The sequence below is a fragment of the Odontesthes bonariensis genome, chromosome 13 (genome assembly GCF_027942865.1).
Source record: "Odontesthes bonariensis isolate fOdoBon6 chromosome 13, fOdoBon6.hap1, whole genome shotgun sequence".
NCBI lineage: Eukaryota > Metazoa > Chordata > Actinopteri > Atheriniformes > Atherinopsidae > Odontesthes > Odontesthes bonariensis.
This window is the reverse complement of record NC_134518.1, coordinates 36,676,552-36,701,030: the sequence shown is the minus strand read 5'-3', so window position 1 is coordinate 36,701,030 and position 24,479 is coordinate 36,676,552. Positions and strand designations below refer to the sequence as shown.

Genomic DNA, 24,479 nt, shown 5'->3' with positions numbered 1-24,479 from the left:
GAGAAACTAAGTGAACCCCTGATCCAGCAGCCGGTAGCAGCAGTGAGTGAGAAACTAAGTGAACCCCTGATCCAGCAGCCGGTAGCAGCAGTGAGTGAGAAACTAAGTGAACCCCTGATCCAGCAGCTGGTAGCAGCAGTGAGGGAGAAACTAAGTGAACCCCTGATCCGTCAGCTGGTAGCAGCAGTGTGTGAGAAACTAAGTGAACCCCTGATCCAGCAGCTGGTAGCAGCAGTGAGGGAGAAACTAAGTGAACCCCTGACCCAGCAGCTGGTAGCAGCAGTGAGGGAAAAAACTAAATGAACCCCTGATCCAGCAGCTGGTAGCAGCAGTGAGGGAGTAACTAAGTGAACCCCTGATCCAGCAGCTGGTAGCAGCAGTGCGTGAGAAACTAAGTGAACCCCTGATCCAGCAGCTGGTAGCAGCAGTGAGTGAGAAACTAAGTGAACCCCTGATCCAGCAGCTGGTAGCAGCAGTGCGTGAGAAACTAAGTGAACCCCTGATCCAGCAGCTGGTAGCAGTAGTGAGTGAGAAACTAAGTGAACCCCTGATCCAGCAGCTGGTAGCAGCAGTGAGTGAGAAACTAAGTGAACCCCTGATCCAGCAGCTGGTAGCAGCAGTGAGTGAGAAACTAAGTGAACCCCCGATCCAGCAGCTGGTAGCAGCAGTGAGTGAGAAACTAAGTGAACCCCTGTGAGATCAGTGCTGATCCCACAGAGGAAAGAAAGAAACGGGACTGTAACTCTGTTCCGGCCCCGCTGATTGTTCTCATCTGCAGTCACGATAATTGGATGAGCAGGAATCCCACGAAGAAGTCGACTATTAAGGGAAATCAGGTTTTTATTAATCTTACCAACTGGACTGGAAATCGTCATTCGGCTCACAGAAATAATCTATTTTTGTGACACCGACTGCGAGTATTTTGGCCTTTTGTGAATCTATGACAGCTCCAAACAGAGCAGGGATAAAACTCGGCGGCAACGCCGCCAAACAGGAAGTTAGGCCATGACTCTGAAAACGTTTACTCTTTTGACGTCAAACTTCTAATGCTGCGTGTACACAAAGAGCGACCTACGCTGCCTGGTCGCTGGAGAAGCTTCGCTTGAGAATTTGCTTTGGTAGCTCGTGACGTCACATTTAGAAAGTTCAATTCTTAAAGCTGTGCAGCACCCCCGCGAAAAAAACATGAGGAAAGAGAGGGCAGGGACACGAATAAACGTGTTGTTATTTACAATTTGTTATACATCACGTTACAAATGATGTAAAACTGCATTAGGTACACCTGAGAAGAGCAGGAATAGCAGAGGCAGCTGTGAAAAAGAAACTAAATCCGAAATAAAACTTAATTGCAGTGAGAAAGGTATGTGTGGGGTTACTACACTATTGTATTGAAGCACTCGACACGGCAATTGTAACAGTCTCAGGATTAAACGACTATTGTTTGGATAGGAACTAAAGTTTACACGTCTGTTTCCGCGAACCCCGCGGATTGTCGGACCCCTACAATCTGTGGATTGTCATTGGTTTTCGCCAAAACGCGTCATAGCTCATTACCATGTTAGCTTGAGTTTAATCGCTGGAATCCGCCCTGGTAGCCAGTTCGCTCACCCTCCATAGAGAAATAATGATTTCCGTCGCTCTTGGTGTACACGCAGCCTCATGACCACATCTTTGAGACAACCAAGAAGTCTGGTGACGTTTGGCCTCTAGGGGGCGCTATATGTAGCAAAAATGCATTTTTGCTCTCATCTTTGGACCCGTTGGTCCAAATTTCACAAATGAGGTAGTGTTGGAATCCTTGGATGCAGACGAGGTCAACGTAGTCCATGAGGTCATCTGCGCCATGTTGGATTTTCCGCCATTTTGAATTGGATCAAAAACCTTCAAAAAGCATTTCAAGTCACACAGATTGTCTGATTTCCACAGGACTTAACACATAGAATCTTCAGACTAAGCCGCACAAAAGTTATCATGTGGATTTTTTCATTTCGCTTCCGTTTGTCCGTAGCAGCCAATCAAAATCTGCGCTGACACGCAAACAGGAAGTGAGGCCGTATCTCTGCGATGCATTGTTGTATTGATGCCAAACTTGGTGCAGGGACTCATGACGCCTTCCTGAGCAGCCGTAGGTTTGCCTATTTATTTCTATATTTAAAAGTGTCCCCCCCCCCCACACAAACTAACCATTCAAAGATCCAAACAGACAGAAAGTTAAAACAGTAAATCACTTTTAATTTAGTTCTCTCATCGGCATGTGAGCTTATCTTAAACATGATGACAAATGAAGTGCATCGGTAGTAGAAGCCTAACAGGTTTTAATACATGCTCCATTCAGACGCGTCTGTAAATCCACATTTCACAAGCTAACATTACTCAAATAAAACCACTACAGTTCAGCGCTTGACCTGATAGAATAAAAAGATAAGACAGATCCATCGCCAGATACAACGGTGGCAGCAATACACAGGATTGCTCAAGCAGTAAAGTACACGTTCCTTTAAGAAACAGGGAGAGAACGCGAAAAAAAAAATACTAACCTCTGGGCTTTTCATCCCCGATTCAAGTAGTAGTTACCCTTTTTTCATCTGCTTGTGTGTTTGGATTTGATCATTCAAGTTCAGCATGAATAAAAAGTTATAATAATATCGACTTGAGTCCAGATAAGAACACGTGAAAAGCAATAAAACATCTACGTGGATGATCCGACTGAGGAGCCGGGGGCGTCTCCGGGGGCAACCGCGGGGTGACAGGAGAAACGAGTCGTAGAGAAAAGAGACTTAAAATGAACCGGGAGACTAAAATGAACCGGGGAGCAGAGCGCTCGCACGCCGACGGGGCGCCGCTCAGGATGCTCAGACAGCGATGGGATGGTGGGGGGGTGAGACAGCAGCCGTCCCCCAGGACACGGGCGAGTCTGGCCGGGACTCGACCAAACAGAACCTCCTGGAGTCGCTTTAACGTCCAGGAGACAGAACCAGGAGAGAGACAGAACCTAGAGGCAGAACCTAGAGACAGAAACTAGAGGCAGAACCTAGAGACAGAAACTAGGGACAGAACCTAGGGACAGAACCTAGAGGCAGAAACTAGAGGCAGAACCTAGAGGCAGAACCTAGAGGCAGAACCTAGAGACAGAACCTAGAGACAGAACCTAGAGACAGAACCTAGAGACAGAACCTAGAGACAGAAGCAGGAGGCAGAAGCTAGAGGCAGAACCTAGAGACAGAACCTAGAGACAGAACCTAGAGACAGAACCTAGAGGCAGAACCTAGAGACAGAACCTAGAGACAGAACCTAGAGGCAGAACCTAGAGGCAGAAGCAGGAGGCAGAACCTAGAGGCAGAACCTAGAGGCAGAACCTAGAGGCAGAAGCAGGAGACAGAACCTAGAGGCAGAACCTAGAGACAGAACCTAGAGGCAGAACCTAGAGGCAGAACCTAGAGGCAGAACCTAGAGGCAGAACCTAGAGACAGAACCTAGAGACAGAACCTAGAGACAGAACCTAGAGACAGAACCAGGAGGAGTCGGTCCGTGGACAGCGACCCACCAGGACCCCCTTACAGATTCCGTCTCCCGGACGTAAAGGGAACGGCTTTTTTAAAATTTGTCCAATCAGCTAATCGGTGACCTTGCATGTAAACTGAATCCAAACAGTAATCTAGCTCAGGTGGGGGGTCCGGGGGGGCGGCTCACTGGCGTGGGGCAGAGTAGCGCCCCTCGCTGGGCCCGGCGCCCCGTCCGGAACCAAAGCTGGGTTTCTGTGCCATGCCTCCGCGGGTCGGGGGGCCTCTGGGCCCGCCGCCGCCTCCCACTCGCTCCCTGGGGCCGCCGGGCCCGCGGGGCCTCACGTCCCGCCGGTCGCCCTCCCGGGCCGAGCGGGTCTTCTTCTCCTCCACGTTCAGCCGGACGTCGCCTCGGAACTTGATGGGCTGAGCAGAGACAGAACCACAGTGAGCGTCAGAGTACAGCAAACCCCCCCAGAACACCTGGACCCGAGTCTTTTCCCCATATTTCCTGCAGTCTTTTCCCCATATTTCAGTGTGTTTCCTGCAGTCTTTTCCCCATATTTCAGTGTGTTTCCTGCAGTCTTTTGCCCATATTTCAGTGTATTTCCTGCAGTCTTTTGCCCATATTTCAGTGTGTTTCCTGCAGTCTTTTCCCCATATTTCAGTGTTTCCTGCAGTCTTTTGCCCATATTTCAGTGTGTTTCCTGCAGTCTTTTGCCCATATTTCAGTGTGTTTCCTGCAGTCTTTTCCCCATATTTCAGTGTGTTTCCTGCAGTCTTTTCCCCATATTTCAGTGTGTTTCCTGCAGTCTTTTGCCCATATTTCAGTGTGTTTCCTGCAGTCTTTTGCCCATATTTCAGTGTGTTTCCTGCAGTCTTTTCCCCATATTTCAGTGTGTTTCCTGCAGTCTTTTCCCCATATTTCAGTGTGTTTCCTGCAGTCTTTTCCCCATATTTCAGTGTTTCCTGCAGTCTTTTGCCCATATTTCAGTGTTTCCTGCAGTCTTTTGCCCATATTTCAGTGTGTTTCCTGCAGTCTTTTGCCCATATTTCAGTGTGTTTCCTGCAGTCTTTTGCCCATATTTCAGTGTGTTTCCTGCAGTCTTTTGCCCATATTTCAGTGTGTTTCCTGCAGTCTTTTCCCCATATTTCAGTGTGTTTCCTGCAGTCTTTTCCCCATATTTCAGTGTTTCCTGCAGTCTTTTGCCCATATTTCAGTGTGTTTCCTGCAGTCTTTTGCCCATATTTCAGTGTATTTCCTGCAGTCTTTTGCCCATATTTCAGTGTGTTTCCTGCAGTCTTTTGCCCATATTTCAGTGTGTTTCCTGCAGTCTTTTCCCCATATTTCAGTGTTTCCTGCAGTCTTTTGCCCATATTTCAGTGTGTTTCCTGCAGTCTTTTGCCCATATTTCAGTGTGTTTCCTGCAGTCTTTTCCCCATATTTCAGTGTGTTTCCTGCAGTCTTTTGCCCATATTTCAGTGTGTTTCCTGCAGTCTTTTGCCCATATTTCAGTGTGTTTCCTGCAGTCTTTTCCCCATATTTCAGTGTGTTTCCTGCAGTCTTTTCCCCATATTTCAGTGTTTCCTGCAGTCTTTTGCCCATATTTCAGTGTGTTTCCTGCAGTCTTTTCCCCATATTTCAGTGTTTCCTGCAGTCTTTTCCCCATATTTCAGTGTGTCTCCTGCAGTCTTTTCCCCATATTTCAGTGTGTCTCCTGCAGTCTTTTCCCCATATTTCAGTGTGTTTCCTGCAGTCTTTTCCCCATATTTCAGTGTATTTCCTGCAGTCTTTTCCCCATATTTCAGTGTGTCTCCTGCAGTCTTTTGCCCATATTTCAGTGTGTCTCCTGCAGTCTTTTGCCCATATTTCAGTGTGTCTCCTGCAGTCTTTTCCCCATATTTCAGTGTGTTTCCTGCAGTCTTTTGCCCATATTTCAGTGTGTTTCCTGCAGTCTTTTCCCCATATTTCAGTGTGTCTCCTGCAGTCTTTTGCCCATATTTCAGTGTGTTTCCTGCAGTCTTTTCCCCATATTTCAGTGTGTTTCCTGCAGTCTTTTCCCCATATTTCAGTGTGTTTCCTGCAGTCTTTTCCCCATATTTCAGTGTGTCTCCTGCAGTCTTTTGCCCATATTTCAGTGTGTCTCCTGCAGTCTTTTGCCCATATTTCAGTGTGTCTCCTGCAGTCTTTTCCCCATATTTCAGTGTGTCTCCTGCAGTCTTTTCCCCATATTTCAGTGTGTTTCCTGCAGTCTTTTGCCCATATTTCAGTGTCTCCTGCAGTCTTTTCCCCATATTTCAGTGTCTCCTGCAGTCTTTTCCCCATATTTCAGTGTGTTTCCTGCAGTCTTTTGCCCATATTTCAGTGTGTTTCCTGCAGTCTTTTCCCCATATTTCAGTGTGTTTCCTGCAGTCTTTTGCCCATATTTCAGTGTGTTTCCTGCAGTCTTTTGCCCATATTTCAGTGTGTTTCCTGCAGTCTTTTGCCCATATTTCAGTGTGTCTCCTGCAGTCTTTTGCCCATATTTCAGTGTTTCCTGCAGTCTTTTCCCCATATTTCAGTGTGTCTCCTGCAGTCTTTTCCCCATATTTCAGTGTGTTTCCTGCAGTCTTTTCCCCATATTTCAGTGTATTTCCTGCAGTCTTTTCCCCATATTTCAGTGTGTCTCCTGCAGTCTTTTGCCCATATTTCAGTGTGTCTCCTGCAGTCTTTTGCCCATATTTCAGTGTGTCTCCTGCAGTCTTTTCCCCATATTTCAGTGTGTTTCCTGCAGTCTTTTGCCCATATTTCAGTGTGTTTCCTGCAGTCTTTTCCCCATATTTCAGTGTGTCTCCTGCAGTCTTTTGCCCATATTTCAGTGTGTTTCCTGCAGTCTTTTCCCCATATTTCAGTGTGTTTCCTGCAGTCTTTTCCCCATATTTCAGTGTGTTTCCTGCAGTCTTTTCCCCATATTTCAGTGTGTCTCCTGCAGTCTTTTGCCCATATTTCAGTGTGTCTCCTGCAGTCTTTTGCCCATATTTCAGTGTGTCTCCTGCAGTCTTTTCCCCATATTTCAGTGTGTCTCCTGCAGTCTTTTCCCCATATTTCAGTGTGTTTCCTGCAGTCTTTTGCCCATATTTCAGTGTCTCCTGCAGTCTTTTCCCCATATTTCAGTGTCTCCTGCAGTCTTTTCCCCATATTTCAGTGTGTTTCCTGCAGTCTTTTGCCCATATTTCAGTGTGTTTCCTGCAGTCTTTTCCCCATATTTCAGTGTGTTTCCTGCAGTCTTTTGCCCATATTTCAGTGTGTTTCCTGCAGTCTTTTGCCCATATTTCAGTGTGTTTCCTGCAGTCTTTTGCCCATATTTCAGTGTGTCTCCTGCAGTCTTTTGCCCATATTTCAGTGTTTCCTGCAGTCTTTTCCCCATATTTCAGTGTGTTTCCTGCAGTCTTTTGCCCATATTTCAGTGTGTTTCCTGCAGTCTTTTGCCCATATTTCAGTGTTTCCTGCAGTCTTTTGCCCATATTTCAGTGTGTTTCCTGCAGTCTTTTGCCCATATTTCAGTGTGTTTCCTGCAGTCTTTTGCCCATATTTCAGTGTTTCCTGCAGTCTTTTGCCCATATTTCAGTGTGTTTCCTGCAGTCTTTTCCCCATATTTCAGTGTGTTTCCTGCAGTCTTTTGCCCATATTTCAGTGTGTTTCCTGCAGTCTTTTCCCCATATTTCAGTGTGTTTCCTGCAGTCTTTTGCCCATATTTCAGTGTGTTTCCTGCAGTCTTTTGCCCATATTTCAGTGTGTTTCCTGCAGTCTTTTCCCCATATTTCAGTGTGTTTCCTGCAGTCTTTTCCCCATATTTCAGTGTGTTTCCTGCAGTCTTTTGCCCATATTTCAGTGTTGACAAGTGGCCTTCCTCACCCTGTTGCTGAGGATCTTCTGCACAGGTTCAGAGTCGTCAAACACCACGAAGCCAAAGTTGGGCAGCTTCCCTCCACTGTTGATCCTCAGCTCCAGGACTGTGCCGTACTCTGGAACAGAAAGGCTCATTTTAACCCTTCATTCATTCATCCATCCATCCATTCATGTTTATCTCAGTTCAACCGCCAGAAATCTGGGAGCATGGTGTATACAGGTATAAACAAGTTAAATTTAAGACTTTAAGACCTTTTAATACCACTTCTAAATGAAATTTAAGAGCAAACGTACGATGGAAACACCAAGTAAACACGCTGACAGTAAAACGGTAAAATGACGGTTGAGTTTAAGAACATCGACTAAATGTGTGTCATGCGAAAACATCAAAAATGTCATCACTGTCCTAAATTAAATTTATTACATTATTTTCAGAACATTTAGTTAACAAATGCTTCTAAAATCAAGTAAATATATTAAAAAAAAATAAAAAAAATACTGTTCCTTTAGAGCAAAAAGAAAAATACACAAATATTTAAGACCCATGCAATCTGAATTTAAGTCAATTTAATACTTTTTAAAGGTCTTATTTTCAGGAAAATTGATTTACGACTTTTTAAGGACCCGCGGCCACCCTGCTGGAACAAAAAGGCTCATTTTAATCCTTCATTCATGTTTAATTTGTTCAACCGTCAGAAATCTGGGGGTGTATATCCTGTCAGAGTTCTGTAAGAAGCCGGTGTGTTTATGATTCAATGTAGTGGTGGTCAGAACGTATTTGTGCTGTTTGGACTCCTCTGAATGTTCCCCTTTTATTATTATTATTATTATTTATTTTTCCTTTGGGGTTAGGGTTAGAGTTGTTTGCTTATTAGCATTATTACCCATTGTTATGTGACTAAGTCGAGTAAATGTGACTCTAGGTTGGGGAGGTGGTTGTGGGAGTTTTTTAAAAAAAAGGGGAAAAATAGGTGAAATGTATCCTTTCAGATTGATCTTGGACTGTATATTCACAACCTAATAAAGATATCTATGTAAAAAGAAATCTGGGAGTGACCTTTGACCTTTAATCTGAACAAACAAATGAACAATGTGGTCAGGACTAGTTTTTTTTCCAGCTGCGTCTCCTGGCCAAACTTAAAATGTTTTTAAGTGGTCATGACCTTGAGAAATAAGTTCAAGGTCAGTGTAACTGTTCTTTTATTGTTGTTACTTCTTCTTCTCTTTATTTATTACCTGCTGTAAAGCACTTTGGTACATCGTAATGATCGTCTGTAAAGGGCTGTATGAATAAAATACATTTACTTTGTTCCAACGTTTAAACGGAACCCTTCTCCCTTTTATGAACGCCTCACACAACAGATCATGAGTTTTACACCAACTTCATCACATCCGACTCACGTTCAAAGAACTCCTTGAGTTCGTTCTTATCCACGTCGTGGGGAACGTTGCCCACGAAGAGCTGGTGGGCGTCAGGATACCGGACCACCCTGCGACTCTCCGTCTCGCCCTGCTCACCTTCTCGAGCTGAAACAAACAGAACAAACAGAAAACTCATGAGCCGTTCTGAGGAAACTCTGAAAAAGTCTGAATCATGTGGCTCAGCTACAGGTTTCATTGGTGCTATTTTCTCTCCGGCTAGCGACATGTATAAAATATATTTTATAAAAATATTGTATTTTTATATAATTTTATATAGAATAGATTATTTTAATAATAATCATTTCATTATTATCAAAAAATTATTTAATATTATCTATTATTTATTAAATGATAAAAATGTATTAAATAATAAATTAAATCCGTATCACTGCCTGCTGTGCAGTCCCAGCAGTCCCCTGCTTCCGAGCAGCAAACAGCGTAACAGGTGCGGCTGTCGGCAGGCGGCAGCAGGCAGTGATACGAAGGGAGACAAAATAGGGCCATGAGATTGTGAGGTCTGACTTTATCCTGGAGAACGATTTTGTGATGCAAATGTATTACTCTGTTGAACGCATATTGTTTTGAGAAGCAAAACGTTTTATTTTTTAAACCCCAGCCAACTAGCCGGACTACCTTCATCAACACCAAAACGAGGCTGGAACTCTGCTCACAGGACGCAGCAGGGGGTAAGAAGATGTTCAGAAATGATGCTGCTGATATGGGATGTTACACAGCTTCATGGTAAAAGAGGTGAACTGTCCCTTTAAGTAAACATGGTATCAAACACAGAAGCAGAACTGAGCTCTGGTTCTGGCACACCCCGACTCTTCTAAGATAACGCGCATCATCTAAAGGCCTGAAGGTTGCTGGTCAGTTCCAGGTGTTTGTTCCACCTGAGCCTGGAGGCCCTTACCTGGTCTGGGGCCTCTGTGGGCCGGCGGCGGCCCTCCAGGCCTCTGTTCCCGCGGCCTCTGGTCTCTCTGTGGTCTCTGTGTTGCTGTTTGGGACTCTGACTTGACTTCCGCTCTCGGCTGCAAGAGTGAAGAAAATAGATAAATGATGAATTCAGAGTAAAGTCGGAGCCAACAGGAGATTCTCTGCTCCGATCAACACTTCCATCTTTACAGTTTCTTTGCTTATTTGACACATCTGTGACCTGGTGTGAGATAATCCTCAGATTAATACAACAAAGAGAGGAACATGGACCTACTGGTGCTGTGGGAGTGATTTTGACGACATGTGGGGAGAGTCCTGAGACGGGGACGGCCCCGCTGGGAGGGAGGTTCTTACTGGTGACGGACGCCCAGGAGAACGGCTGCAGAAGAAATCAGAGCAGAAAGTTACGCCTCGCTGAGACACCAGCACCGCCGGTGGTCTCTGATTAAGCCCCTCAGACCCACCCTGTTGTCTTCTGGAGCGCTGGGGGCAGGTTCAGGTGCAGAGGCGGGTTCTGTGGGGGGGACAGGGGTGGCGGGGCTCTTCTCCGTGGGCTCGTCGGCCGTGTGCGTTTCGGTCTGCGTCTCCAGCAGCGTCTCCGCCTTCAGCTCCACCTCAGCGGCCTCCGCCTCCTTCTCCACCTCCGGTTCTGGCTCCGGACTCGCCGCAGCCACTTCCTCCTCCTCACCGGGAGCTGCCGGCTCTGAACTGCACAACCGAGGAAGAGGGCGAGTCAGAGGCTGTTCCAAACAGCATACTTCTCCTACTACTCATACTAACTTTCTGAGTTAGTATGCGAGTTTGAGTAAGCCAGAAGTTCCCGGATGTGTAATAGGTTGGAAAATGCTATATTTAGTTTTTAATGTAAACTGTGCTGCTGTAGATATCACCAGGGAGAACAGCCATCTGGCTCCGCTCAGAAATAAACGAGCATGAGCAACGCTTACTCTCGTCCTCTCCTTGTTGATTTACAGTAAAAATTCATATTTTGGTTTTCAGCATAGATCCATAACTACTGTGAATGCTTCATCAATTACTCTGCAATATTTCGAGATGATTTTGAGACCAGTCGAATGCGTTGTAAGTTCGTTTTTGAGTTAATTGTCCCGACATGTGTCGGCGAGTTGTTTTCATCAGCTTGGTTTCACTGAGTGTTGCTTGTGAGAGTATAAGCAATAGTAGCCATCTGTAACATGAGAAAATGTGGGGAACTATTGTTAAAAGTATCTGTGAGCGGTGTAGAAGCTGAAATCAGAGGAAACGCCAGGTTACAACGACATTCACGGTTATGGCACGATATCGGCATTTTGTTAAGCGTCGTCCATACGTGTGTGTGAGAAAGAGAGAGATGGTAATCGTATTGTACAGATGTTTATATGGTGTTAGTGTAGGATAAGTTTAAGTAGGATTGTATATGTATGATGTGAGTTTGATTAATTCAGAAAGAAAAGTGAATATGTATTGTTTGATGCATATTACGAGTTAAACCAATTTCTTTTATGGAATGTGTTGAGTTTATATTTTGCATTTGTATCAGAAATAAACGAGGATGAGCAACACCAACTCTCGTCCTCTCCTTGTTGATCCACAGAGTTAGCTCATGTACATCTTGGCTGCGCAGTGCTTTCCCCTAGGTCTGGTGCCGGTAACAGATGCATACTAGATTCTCCTAAATGTTGGGTATGCATCATGAGGTTACTCCTCATACTCAAACTACCCAAGATGCAACGTAACGTGACGTTGCCGATCGTCATTTCCTGTCAAAACGGCAGTTTCAAGCTAGCTACAACGAGGGTAGGTTCACTTCCTGTTTTCAAAACAAAAGCACCAATTGTATGGTAATGGCTTTCCCTATGATAAAAGGCAACGGGTATTTTATTTTGTGAAAATAACAGGAAGTGCGTTGCTCACTGCAGCTAGCTTTAGTAGCGCCGAATTCGTGGGAACAAAATGGTAAACAGCCGGTATTTTGTCAGGTTTTCAACACGTTGGGGATCTAAACGACTACTTTCTCACCTGAAAATTGTTGTTACGCCCATGGGGTTTTCCCCATGTTTTTAGTTTGATGTTTTGGTCAGGTCTTGCCATTTCTTTTCCCCCTCACTTCCCATGCCAGGTTATTAGTTGTCACTCACGTCACCTGTTTGTTCATTGTCCCCAGCTGCACTCATTCACAATCACTCCCAGTTCCCCATTTAGTTTCCAGGCTGCCCTGTCTTTTTGTGAGATCTTTTCCCCAGATATCACCTCTCCTTTACCACGTGAAGCTACGACCTTAAAGTGTCTTTCATGTCAAGTCTTTTTGTTTTGTCTCAATAATATTCATGTATTTAATCCACAGTTTAGTCTTGTTATCCAGTTGAGCCGCGCCTTTAGTTTAACTTAGTTTTTTGTGAATAAAACCCAGTCCGTGTCCTACCAACCCACCCCGTTGTGAAAATTTTTAAATTGAATTCAACTGCAAAAAACAACGAAGAAAATCATTTTCAGGTTTTACATCCACATCATGACAGTATTGTTAGGCCCGTTTCTTGCTATAGGCGAACTAGGCGAATGCTGAGGGCCCCCACAAAGCTAGAAACGGCTCTGAGTATTGTTATTGTGAATCATCTCGGCAACAATGGTCCCTAGAGCCAAGCCCCGAATGACAAATCATAAAATATAGAGCCATACACTCGTCATTGCTGCTGCTGCTGATGTTTCCACTGATGACCTCAACAGTTGCCACATTTGACATCTTGATATTTTGTCAGATTTTCAACACGTTGGGGATCTAAACGACTACTTTCTCGCCTGAAAATGTTTCAAGTGTTGCTAAAGTTTACAGAGTTTAGAGCTTAAGAGAAATCAGCTTCAGGCCGGCTGATTTCGGCTCGGGCAGGAGCGAAATGCATTGTGGGTAAACGCTCTGCATACTGTCTGATCGATGAGTATGTAGTATGGAAGTATGTAGTATGTAATATGTAGTATGCGGTTTCGAACACATCCAGTGTTGTTGGAAAATGGCCGCCGGTGGGTTACAGGCTACGTTGAGACTTGCAAACGTGTTGCAGTGCATCAAATGTACGAAGTTGGGCTTCTACAGAGTCATGTGACCGTTTGCAACAGGTGGAAGACGCGGTTCTGTTGACGTACCAGATCGCCGGGTCGTAGAAGGGAGCCGACTCCTCTGGAGCCACATCGGGGGAGGGGACCCTCTCCAGTTCCTCCACCTCATCCTCAGACTCTGAAAAACAAAAGCGGGGAATATTTAGGATGGCTTTTAATACCCAGTAGTATGATGACACTTTTATTTTATCTTAATTGATTTTGTTATATTTTATTGCTTTCACTGTTCTTTTATTGTTTTTACTTATTTTTGTCTTTATTTATTACCTTCCAGGCTGTTGCTCCCAGGCTTTGGAACCATCTGTCCACGCCTTCAAAAGGCAACTTAAGACCTATTTATTGGTTCAGGTTTTTGCTTAATTGTCTTGGGGCTGCTATGATTGTCACCAAGTTGCCTTTTAAACTTATACACTGGAAAAAATCTAAATCTTACCAAGTATATTTGTCTCATTGAGTATCTCATTACACTTAATATAAGACACAACTGCCTAACAAGCACCATTTCAGCCAGATATAGGGACTTGTTTTAATACAATACATCTAGAATATCTAAATAAATGAAAAAGTCTTGAAAACAAATTGTTTTGAGTCACATATCGTATGAAACAAGCTTTTTTTTTTTCATTTGAAGAGGTTTTTAAGCTAATTTCAAGATCACTTTTATCTCAAAAGTCCTAAATATCACATTTTATTTCAAGAAATCTGGACAAGCTGATTTTCACTAGTTCCATTGGCAGATTTTTTTGTTTATTTCAAGCAAAAACATCTTTTATTTGTTGTTTTTTTTAACTTATTTTTGGAGAGGCATTTTTTTCAGTGTACTTGTGTAACAAGGGTTAATTTGGCTCGTGTATAATTCCACAAAATTATTGTTTTTAAGACATTTATAAAGACTAGTCAGGTGGAACTTTTGTTTTCTTTTTCGGTTTCTGTACATTCTTTTATGGGGGAGCAACATCTGTGACTAAATACACGGTCCCGCCTAAACTCTGCCTCTTTTTTCTGATGTTCGGTGTTTGTGACCCTGCTCTGTGAAAGGCGCTGTACAAATAAAGCTTACTTACAATACTAAACGAGCACTTTCAGATGGTGAAACGCACATGAAGCGAGCCGTTCGGATCAGCTGTGATGACTTCCGTTGGTGTTCAGCATCATCTCGCTCGCTCAGACCCAGAAACATTAACGGCTTCAGTTTGTTAACGACGGCCATTAGTCCCGTTTCCCTTCATGTTCCTCTCAGCTTCTCAGGAATGTTCGAGTCCTTCTACAGTTTTCACACATCGTGTCACCATGGAATTTCATATTCACACGGCGACGGTGCAAAGTGTTGAAGGGAGCAGTCGGTGCGGTTCTCACCTCTTTCTCAGTGTTACAGTAACCGAATGAATGTGGGTGAGAACACGAAGCTTCAGCCAGTGAACAGACGTCCTCTGAGCAGCTCATCAGAAGATAAAATTAACCGCCGCCGCAGCAGAGCAGATTCTGCGCACTCTACCGGGTCGCCCTCATCCGATTATCATCTCCAGACGTTACAGAAAAGCACCAAAACTCATTTACGCACCAGACATGTTCAGCTTCCACCATAATCAAAGGAAAGCAGCTTTAAAACCACGTCAGAAATCTGAAGAGCAGCAAAGAGATGATAAACCTTAAAGGGACAGTTCGCCTCTTCTGACATGAAGCTGTGTAACATCCCATATCAGCAACATCATTTCTGAACATCTTCTTACCCCCTGCTGCGTCCTGTGAGCAGAGTTCCAGCCTCGTTTTGGTGCTGATGAAGGTAGTCCGGCTAGTTGGCTGGGGTTTAAAAAATAAAGCGTTTTGCTTCTCAGAACAATATGCGTTCAACAGAGTAATACATTTGCATCACAAAATGGTTCTCCAGGAAAAAGTCAGACCTCACAATCTCTTGGCCCTATTTTCTCTCCCTTCGTATCACTGCGTATTACTATATTATCGTATTACTCTTTTGAACGCATATTGGAAGCCAGAAGGCTTTTTAACAGTGACTGCTGAGTTCTTCTCAAATTGATTGATTGATTTTGACCTCGCAATCGCTTGGCCCTATTTTCTCTCCAGCTAGTGCCATGTATAAAATATATTTTGTAGAGATATTATATTTTTATATAATTGTATAAAATATTACAAGAATAATATTATTAAAATAATTATTATTTCATCATGATTAAATATATTAATATTTATTAAATTATAAAAATGTATCAAATAATAAATTATTTATTAAATAATAAATTAAATTCATATCACTGCCTGCTGTGCAGAGCAAAGCACAGAGCGAGCAGTCTCCTGCTTCCGAGCAGCAAACACAGTAACAGGCGCGGCTGTCGGCAGCAGGCAGTGATACGAAGGGAGAGAAAATAGGGCCAAGAGATTGTGAGGTCTGACTTTTTCCTGGAGAACCATTTTGTGATGCAAATGTATTACTCTGTTGAACGCATATTGTTCTGAGAAGCAAAACGCTTTATTTTTTAAACCCCAGCCAACTAGCCGGACTACCTTCATCAACACCAAAACGAGGCTGGAACTCTCCTCACAGGACGCAGCAGGGGGTAAGAAGATGTTCAGAAATGATGCTGCTGATATGGGATGTTACACAGCTTCATGTCAGAAGAGGCGAACTGTCCCTTTAAGGAGGCGAACTGTCCCTTTAAGGAGGCGAACTGTCCCTTTAAGGAAACTCAAACAGAAAGCGTTCCTTTTCTACACGCAGCCCGTGTAGCTCGCCATAATTAATCATCGCTTCACCCAAACCACTGAACAGACGCATCTCCTGTACTTCCAGACATGTTTGTTGCAGCTTCCCGGATAAGATATCCGACTTATTCTGCATTTATAGTTTCCTTTTGGGGTAAACTTTATGTTTCTCCCTTTATTTTTAACCTTCCATCTTAGCTCTGAGGTGTGAAACCTGACAAAAACATCAAATACATAAACAACTATTTTATTTATTTGTTTATTTAGTCTATTATTATTATTAGTTAGTAGTAGTATTTTTTTTTTACTAGAATTGGTATTATTATGGTTAATAACCATTGTAAATATTTAAAAAAAATGTTGAGCTACTTGACTAAATTGAATTTCCCCCATTGGGGGATGAATAAAGTATTTTTCTATTCTAGTACGATTCACGTCTGAATCGACTATGAAGCCAGAAAGTGGAGCTCGTACTCGCAGTGTGTTGTTTTCTGATAAAATTATTCTTGCTGTGCTTCGGATTCAACACATTTTGTCCAGCCGGCATTGATCTCACACTTAATTTCTCTGTAACTAGATAACAGATCAATGAAATACGACCAGAAGAAGCCAGAAAAATGACTTTTACGAGCTGAAAAATGTTAGAAAAAGGTTCAGACCTTCTGGGGGCTCCGAGTCGGAGTCGCCGAACACCTCGTCTTGGTAACGAAACACGTCGTTATGGACGTAGAATTTATTTGCAACTGTGCCCTGAAAGGAAAGCAACAAAAACCACAAACCAGTTAGTTCTAAACACATCTTTTAAAGCAAAACGAGCATGAAGATGATCCGTTTCACCGACCTCAGGCGCCAGCACGAAGGTCTGCATGAACTTCCTCATGGGCTGCATGTTGTTGGAGAGCTCCCCCATCACCTGCACCACCACCCCCTCATTCAGGGTGGCGTGGGCGTCCACGTGCCGGATCTTAGTGTGACAGTCCCTGAAGCTCAGAGCCATCACCCGCTTATGGATCTCCTGCAGAAGAGAAGAGGTTCAACAAAAGACCTCCAACAGTTTACGCCCGACGGAGGAGCAAGAAAAGAACGGAACGATCCACATGATTAATAGTTATCTAAAGAATCCACCATTCATCCAGCCATAAAAGAGGAAAACATGTTGCTGTTAAAACTGGCTGCAGTTACATTCCTGCTCTTTTATATTCTGCATCAGCCACAAAGACTGAATTAGAATCAGGATACATTTATAAATAAGGATAAAGCAACTCATTAATGGCCCAAGAAATTCAGATTTAAAATCTTTCTAAAAAGATTAAACTCTGATTTCCCTTTAAAATCCATTAAAGAAACTTTTATCCGTTGCTTTACTTCCACTGGAGCCTGAAGCTCGCTGAAAACCCTTTAAAAACACTTTAAAAGCTCTTATCAGGCCCACTTACAGACTGTCCATAAACGGCCTCCACCGGTTTGCCGTTGCCGTCCAGCCCTCCGTGCACGTACGAGGAGTTCTTCCCATAAAACCTGAGCAAACACACACAGACGCGCTTTAAACGCACAGTTCTGATGATCACAGGTCTTATTCTTCAGTAGAACTTAGCTCCAGAGACGAAGGCCTCACCTGTGCAGGTAGTCGGGGGCCTGGTTCAGCAGCGTGTAATACTGTCGGACAAACTCTCGCCCGACCAGCTGGGCACTTGGCTTCTCCATCACCATTTCTTTGGTCAACTGGAAGTCTCTGCAGAAACGGGAGAGAGTGAGCTCAAGTTAAACTGTAAGCAGAACAAAGTGGTCCAATAAAGTCTCATATCTGCCCGTTAGAATCCGTCTCCTGCTCGGTTTGTTAGAGAAGTATTTCATAATAACCAGAATGAGCTCCAAAGCCGTTTGGTTTAATCAACAGGTCACTTTTCAGGGGGTGGAGACATCACGAGGAGAGAAAACAGGCTCATTTTGGATGTTTCAGGCTGAAACTTTAGTTACAAACGCGACCGACAGCGGATAAGCAGCGCAACTCGATCCCACACGACAGAACAACAGATGCACGAATGTAATTAATTAACTTTAAAACCAGGAGTCGGTCACAGTTGTTCCACATTTCACTCGAGCATCGGTTAAAGTTTCATGAGAAAAAGCTCAGAATGGATCGTGTTGTGATGAGTCACGAGGACTCGTTCCATCCTCTGAGCCATCTGGGGCGCAGTAAACATGTCCTGACTCACCGCGTTATTATCTGCTCATTTTTAAATATGTTTCTTTGGGTCTGTGGTGCAAAACGAGCTGAACCTGACGGGCGCTTATTGCCCATCTGGGTGCACAGACGTGGAAGCGGCTCGTTCCGGCCAGGAGAAACAAACCGGGACATTAGAAAGACTCGAGCTCCATCACTTCCAACAGGATCTGTTCCACTTCTGCTGCCTTATTCACACCTAAAGATGCACCGGTTGCTCTCAGAGGTGCAGTTAGGATCCAAAACGGGGTTCTGGATAAGTTAGCAATCAACAATAAACTCACAGGGGAGTTAATTATTTGTTTGAGGACATTTTCAGACGTGCACAGGAGCCTCCAAATGTTCTAGGGTATCCAACTCTGAGCCCCTCCAGGTGTGCAGTCAAAGTTTGGCACCTTTAATGCTCCTCAATCTGATTTTCAGAAGGCAGAAATGTTCATCCTGCTGTGAGAAACATCTGAGGGATTCATGTGAAATCTCTGCAGTAAATAAACTGATGGCTCAGGTTGTAATGAAACAAGATGTCTGATTTTAACATTATAAATATTATAAAATCAGGGCTCTGATTAACCTGCTCGGGTTCATTACAGGTTGCAGCAGGTTGTGTTTCTGCACGCTTTCCTCAGATGTGATAGAATAAGTGTTAAACGCTGCTGCTGCTGTTGGGGGAACGTGACAGAACATCCATTAAAACACAGCTACAGGTCTCTGCTTGTGTTGCTTCACTCTGTTCCGACAGGAATTAAAGCCACATGTCTGCCTGGAAGGGAAATATCTCCCAGCAGCACCCAAATGATGAATTTATTTAATGAGAATTAAAAGGGTGCAAACACAAGTTCTCCAAACCAATGGGAACCGGGGTTTTTATTAAAATGGTCGGTCAGCCACACCTGTGCATGAAATCTGCTGTTCCAACACACACAACTAGGGTTGCCAACCGTCCCTTGAAAAACGGAATCGTCCCGTATTTAGAAACAAAAGCACTTTGTCCCGTATTACTGTGAGAGTCTAAAAATAGTCAGTATCATGCCAATGGAAATGAATAACGGGGCTTTATATGAAAATGTAAACTTGTTCCCAGGCCCTGTCCTGCTCTGTGACCAATGAGCTGACAGCATAGTCACACACGAGCTGTCAGCTCATTGGTCGAGGAGGTACTGTTGAACTTACTTTTAAAAATACGTAAGTATTCAAAAGTACAAAGTACGTTTTCTAATATCAGTACGTTGCTGTATTGTTTTCTGAATGCTTTTACAGCTTTTAAACCAGCTCTGAAACCACTTAATGTAGACTTTTTGCACCACTCTGCTACAAAATAACAACAACACGGCAGCTCTGAGCTAACAGCTAACAGTACGCGTTCATTCATTCATTCATTGGTGAAATAAAGACAGATAATGCCTTATTTAGAGGCTGTTCTGTCTCTGCCCTGTTCTCTCCCGTTATATGGATATACGCTGATCTCCAGTGATCTAAATATCTCCCGAAGGACGCCGGCTTTCACCAAACTGTTATCGGTGAGTAGATGAAGGTATTTTATGCCAGAAATAAGGTCCAGGTTTAAAAAAAAAAAAGAACTTCTCCTTTAAGAAAGATACTTATTTTATTCAGTTAATTTTGTTATTTTGCATTAAAGTGAATTCCTGAATAATAATTTGTTTTCCATGTGTTCATGTCACTCAAAAAAATATGCATCTAATTCAATTCAGGTGAGAGTTAAATAGTTTAAAAAAAAAAAATAGTTAAAAATAGTTTCACTCACAAAAAAAAGGGGCTAAAAAATTCACCAGGCCAGGAAAGGTGAAGGCAATTGGGTCGACCGGCCCTTCTAATGAGGGGTCCCCGTTTTATTTTTCAGGGAGTTAGCAACCCTGCACACAACCAACACGGATTAACTGATCCAACCGGGCTAAGCGAGTCCTTTTGTGTTAACGGGTCGGTTTTGACCCGCGTTTTAATTTAGTTGGAAAATACACTAAAAACAATGATCTATCATCCCATTTGTTTCTCATCTCCTGGTTACCTTGTTAGGCTTCCTTATCCATAAAAATATTGGTTTTAATATTTTTGGTGTGGGCCCCTCGGCCTTGTTTTTGTCAGCATACCCCTCAATTTCAATAAAAAAAATAATGGGTTAGGGTAGGAACAGACCGGAACGGACCCAGATACACATTAAGAACTCTTGTAGAAGTCATCCGTATACAGGGTGCTTGCTCTTTTTCCAAATTAAAATTCCAGACTTTTTTTTAATACTGATACTTATAGCCCACCTTCCTATTTCTCATTTCACAATGCCTTTGAGCATACTGTGAAATTCTACCATACATTTATTTTCCATACTTTATTAAGACTTTCACACAAAATTCAACTTTTCAAGGTCTGGAAAACAGTGCTACAAAATTCCATACTTATTAAGACTTTCAAGACTTGCGCAAAGCACCCTGTGTATATGTAATATCCTGTGTTAATAATAATAATAATAATAATAATATCCTTATGTGTTTTTGATATTTGTATGGATGTTTTCCAGTAATTAATAGTAATTGGTAATGAATGTTGAAAAGGTAAGCTTTTATTTTAGTAAAAAGTTACCTAAACCAAGGTAACGTTTTGAACAACTTTTCATATTTTATGCAATAATTTGGTGTTATAATCATTGGATATTACATATACAGATGACTTCTACATGAGTTCTTAATGTGTTTCTGGCTAAATCTGGGTCCCATTTAAAACCTAAAAACGGGTCGGTGCCGACCCCAACACAAGACGAAGGTTAAAAAGGAAAAGGAAGGGAACTCCGTGTTTCCACAATCTGCATCACAAACAAAAGGCCACGCCGGGAGTGATGGGGCCACTCAGAGCGGACACCGGCCTACACATGGCGGCGCCGCCACTCCCGGGGACCCGGGGGGCCAGTCCGCCGGCAGGCTCCAGATATAACCTGGGCTCACATGGCCCGCTGCCTGGCCACACTGCGGGGCCAAACCGTGACAGCTGAACGGGCCCACGGCCCCCCAAACTGGGGCAAAGAGGAGCTCCAGCCCCCCCAAACACGTGTCCTCAGACACACTTCCAACAATCCTCCCGAGCCGGTTATTTTAGTCTAAAACACGAAGAAAGCCGAACCAAAATTAATAAATAAATAAAAATTGTTAAAATTATAAAGGAATAAGAAAAAATGGGAATTAAAAGTCAGGGAGGGAGGGAGTCACGACCGAAACGAGGCTAAAAGTGGGCTACACATGGGCGGTGGGTATTTCCCGGGGCCTTAAAGTGAAACCAAGCGCTCAATGCGGTCGTTAAAAATCCCACAAATCAACTTCGGATGCTCTACTACATCGTTTTATTGTAAATTCAGAGCTCGGTTGTTTAATTTGAGCTCTTAAAAACGTGATAAAAGGAGCAACAATGTCAAAAGGAAGCTAACGACGACCATTCCGTTTCCAGGATGTAGACGGACCCCCAGAGGAGCGACCCCAGCAAACCAACCAAGCTTAACGTATCAAATTTTAACATTTCTGTCGTATAATAAACACTTTAGAGAAAATAAGAACTTACCAATGGGGTCAATTAGTTTTTTTTAAACGACGTTGTTTCGTAACAAGTGAGTTTTTGTTGCTTTTTAGCGGCAGCCAGACCACTAGCGGCTTCACAACGTGCTGGACTGCCCGGGTACCGGTTTCACCCCCTGCAACCAAACATGAAGGTCCCGCCTGTTAAACCTTTTCTAACCAATAGGATTCAGCCTTTGTAAGTAAGTGACCAATGGGCTGATACGTTAACAGGGATTCCACACGTACAGCCAATCGTTACGCGTCATATTGCCAGTTGGTTTCTCAAGTGGACCAATCGCATCGCAGCAATGGTTGAAGGTGCGGTGGTTTTAAGAGCCGGCGTCTGCCGGTGTTTTTGTACAGCACGCAGTGCACTGGAGCCGTTTCCACGCTTGGAGGCGACAAAAGTGTGCAGTTAGTTGATTAGGTCTTTTTTTTTTTTTTTTTTTTTTTTTAATACAACTTTATTTTGCTTTACAAGATACAAAAACAGTGCAAAAACATGACAAGTATAATTAATAATAAATGAAGAACAAATAAGCATACCAAAATAAATACATACATAAGTAGTTTAAATAATAAATGAAGAGAGAGAGAGAGAGAGAGAGAGAGAATATACCAGGGGACATGAACAATGAGGGTTACATTGAGTTAAAGATTTCAAAGTGACTAGATTTATAGTTTTGATAGCTTTCTTGTTATTAGAGGAGGAAATTTGAAAATTGAAATACATCTGGAGTTCTATCATAAAAGCACAAAAATTGGGTTTCACTTTGGCAAATTTACATTTGTGGATGTAATACTTAGCAAGAATTAAAATGAGATTAATTAAAAAATATTCTTTTTTCAGTGGGAGCATCACTCTTTATAAAACCAAAAATACTAGTTGATTAGATCAGGCGATTCATTCAATTCTTTTTGACACATTCGTTGTACAAAGACGAGTAAAGATTATTTTATTTTGCAACAAGGTGAATGAATTTAATCCAATATAATAGACTATTGTGGTTTAGAGTTGCTGTTTATTATGGAAAAAGTTTGCAAGAAACAATCATGTAGGTTAATATCCAACGTTTATGTGTTCTACATATATTTTCTTTGTAATAATTCTTCTATTTATGACCTTTTATTTAGAAAATCTAATTGAATTGTCATCAATTCAGAATCAGAATCAGAATCAGAATCGCTTTTATTGCCAGGTATGTGGACACACATGAGGAATTAGACTCCGGTTACACCTCGCTCTCTTTAGTGCAACAAATACAAAGATAGACAAAAATAGACAGAGAACAAGGCTAAAGTAGAAAGTGCAAATTGGTGCATGGTGCAAGGATGGATAGTAAATATAAATATGAATACAGAGTTCACAGTATGGTAGGATGGATTATTCAGGAGATGTACAGATATACATATATTATATATATATATAATTCAATCAATAGATTAAACTTTCACCAAATGTAGACATTTTTAAATCCTGTGTCTATGCATGAAATCTGCACGATATCTTTGAACTTATCTGGACTGTTGCTTGTTTTTAAATTCTTTTATTTGTTTCTCTTTATATTCTTTTATGTATTTTTAATGCTTCTTCCACTCCCTGCTGCAATGCTTTTATTTTATGTAAAGCACTTTGAACTGTTTTGGACATGAAATGTGCTATATAAATTGATTTTATCTTATTTTATTTGATCAAATCAGGTACAATCTGACATTTTTAAGTAGAAGATAAGGTAATCCCACCAACTAACTTCCTAAATATCCACCCTGGTTTGTGCTCTGTCTGCAGCCCATGAAGGACTAACTAAGCCAGCTCCCAGTGGAGGGACTCCAGCCGTCTGACGTTCCCAGCAGCCCCTTTGTTTGCTCGGCCCCGGCTGGAGACGGCGTGCAGGAGGAGCTGTTCCTGCTGTGGCAGACGGGGAGGCTTCAGGCTTTGTGGAGGAGGCCCGGCTGTTGTTTCACATTCTTGACGCTGGAGCCTGGATGAGCGGGTGGGGATGGTAACAGGGTGCTCTGTCTCTCCCTCTGCAGCCTCCCAGGGGACCATGAACAGCTTTGTGCACAGTCAGCCAGTGAAAACTCAAACAGCCAAAGTGCAACACAGTTGAACACGCCGACACCAGACAGAAGAATGCTGCACGTACAGGCTCAGCCATGTACGGGCGTCACATCATTTCTGTGCGAACACAATGTTCTCATCTTTTAATCTGCCTTATTTTACATCCTCTTTGCACAAACATACACTCATATATGTGTAATTTGTTCCAGATGCAGTGTTAAATGGTCTAAAGAAGAAAAAAGACACAAATAAAAGGTGTTTATGTTTGAAATATAAAGCTTTTCAGACGGTATCCAACTGCCTTTATGACCCATATATCCTCATATGATTTATTATGCACACTAGAGCCCAATAAAGTTAGTTTTTATGGTGCTTGATGGAGCATGAAAGACTATTTTAGCCTTGTAAAATTGGTGTGTTATCAATGTTTTGGGGTGTTTTTACATTCTGTAATTGTGTCGTCTATGTTTCCCCCTTATTAAACGAGATAAAGAAATGTGTTAATAAACACTAACGTATCTTATCTAGTGATCCTTCAACAGGCCGCACTCTTAAAGACTCGCAGAATTGAGCTAATAAGCCAGCTGAAACTGTTTGGGCTTCACTTGTTACAGCATGTTACAGGGTTAGGCTCAGGAAACCCTGGAAAAAGCATCATATTATGGTGAAAAGTCTCTGGAGGCTCGACGTCTTAACATGTTTGTTTCCTGAGATTTTAAGAAGCTGAAGTTGTGCCTCTGAAGTGCGAGTTTTTAGCTGCTTCTTCTAGGCAAATGGGACGTTTTGTGGAGTCCAAAAGGACGAATTAAGAGCTTTTATTGAGTATTTTTAATCTGCATTGTCCACCACATCATTCATTCTTCATTACTAGTTCAGTGTTGGATCTTTTATAAAAGTTGGATCTGATTTTGTTGGCTACATGCATGTTTCCGTGGGAATGTTCCAGCCTTAGATATTTACACTACATATGATCCTTTCATGAAACTGATATATTTCTATGCTTTTCTATGAAATGTCACCTGCTGGGGTTTTGTTTAGCAACAGGGACTTGAGATTGTATTGATTT

The 24,479-nt window shown here is 42.7% G+C and overlaps 1 protein-coding gene across 8 annotated transcripts; it reads right to left on the bottom strand.

Annotated features, from left to right (window-relative positions):
* Positions 1-2,211: 2,211 nt before the first annotated feature.
* g3bp1 (GTPase activating protein (SH3 domain) binding protein 1) lies at positions 2,212-21,480 on the bottom strand. Of its 8 annotated transcripts, none has more exons than XR_012772754.1 (14): positions 21,356-21,480; positions 17,189-17,305; positions 17,010-17,091; positions 16,415-16,588; positions 16,233-16,323; positions 12,883-12,973; positions 10,212-10,455; positions 10,022-10,126; positions 9,725-9,842; positions 8,791-8,916; positions 7,396-7,505; positions 3,266-3,926; positions 3,175-3,200; positions 2,212-3,122 (listed from the first exon to the last, which is right to left on the bottom strand). XR_012772754.1 is itself a non-coding variant. In XM_075482020.1 (12 exons), the coding sequence occupies exons 2-12, from the start codon at positions 17,281-17,283 to the stop codon at positions 3,687-3,689; spliced, it is 1,476 nt and encodes a 491-aa protein (XP_075338135.1). In that variant the 5' UTR covers positions 17,284-17,305; positions 21,356-21,480; the 3' UTR covers positions 2,212-3,686. The 8 variants fall into 8 exon arrangements, 1 of the variants encoding a protein (XP_075338135.1); XR_012772753.1 differs by having other exon boundaries at positions 2,212-3,200; positions 3,266-3,304; positions 3,344-3,926; XR_012772749.1 differs by having other exon boundaries at positions 2,212-3,083; positions 3,149-3,926.
* Positions 21,481-24,479: the final 2,999 nt, after the last annotated feature.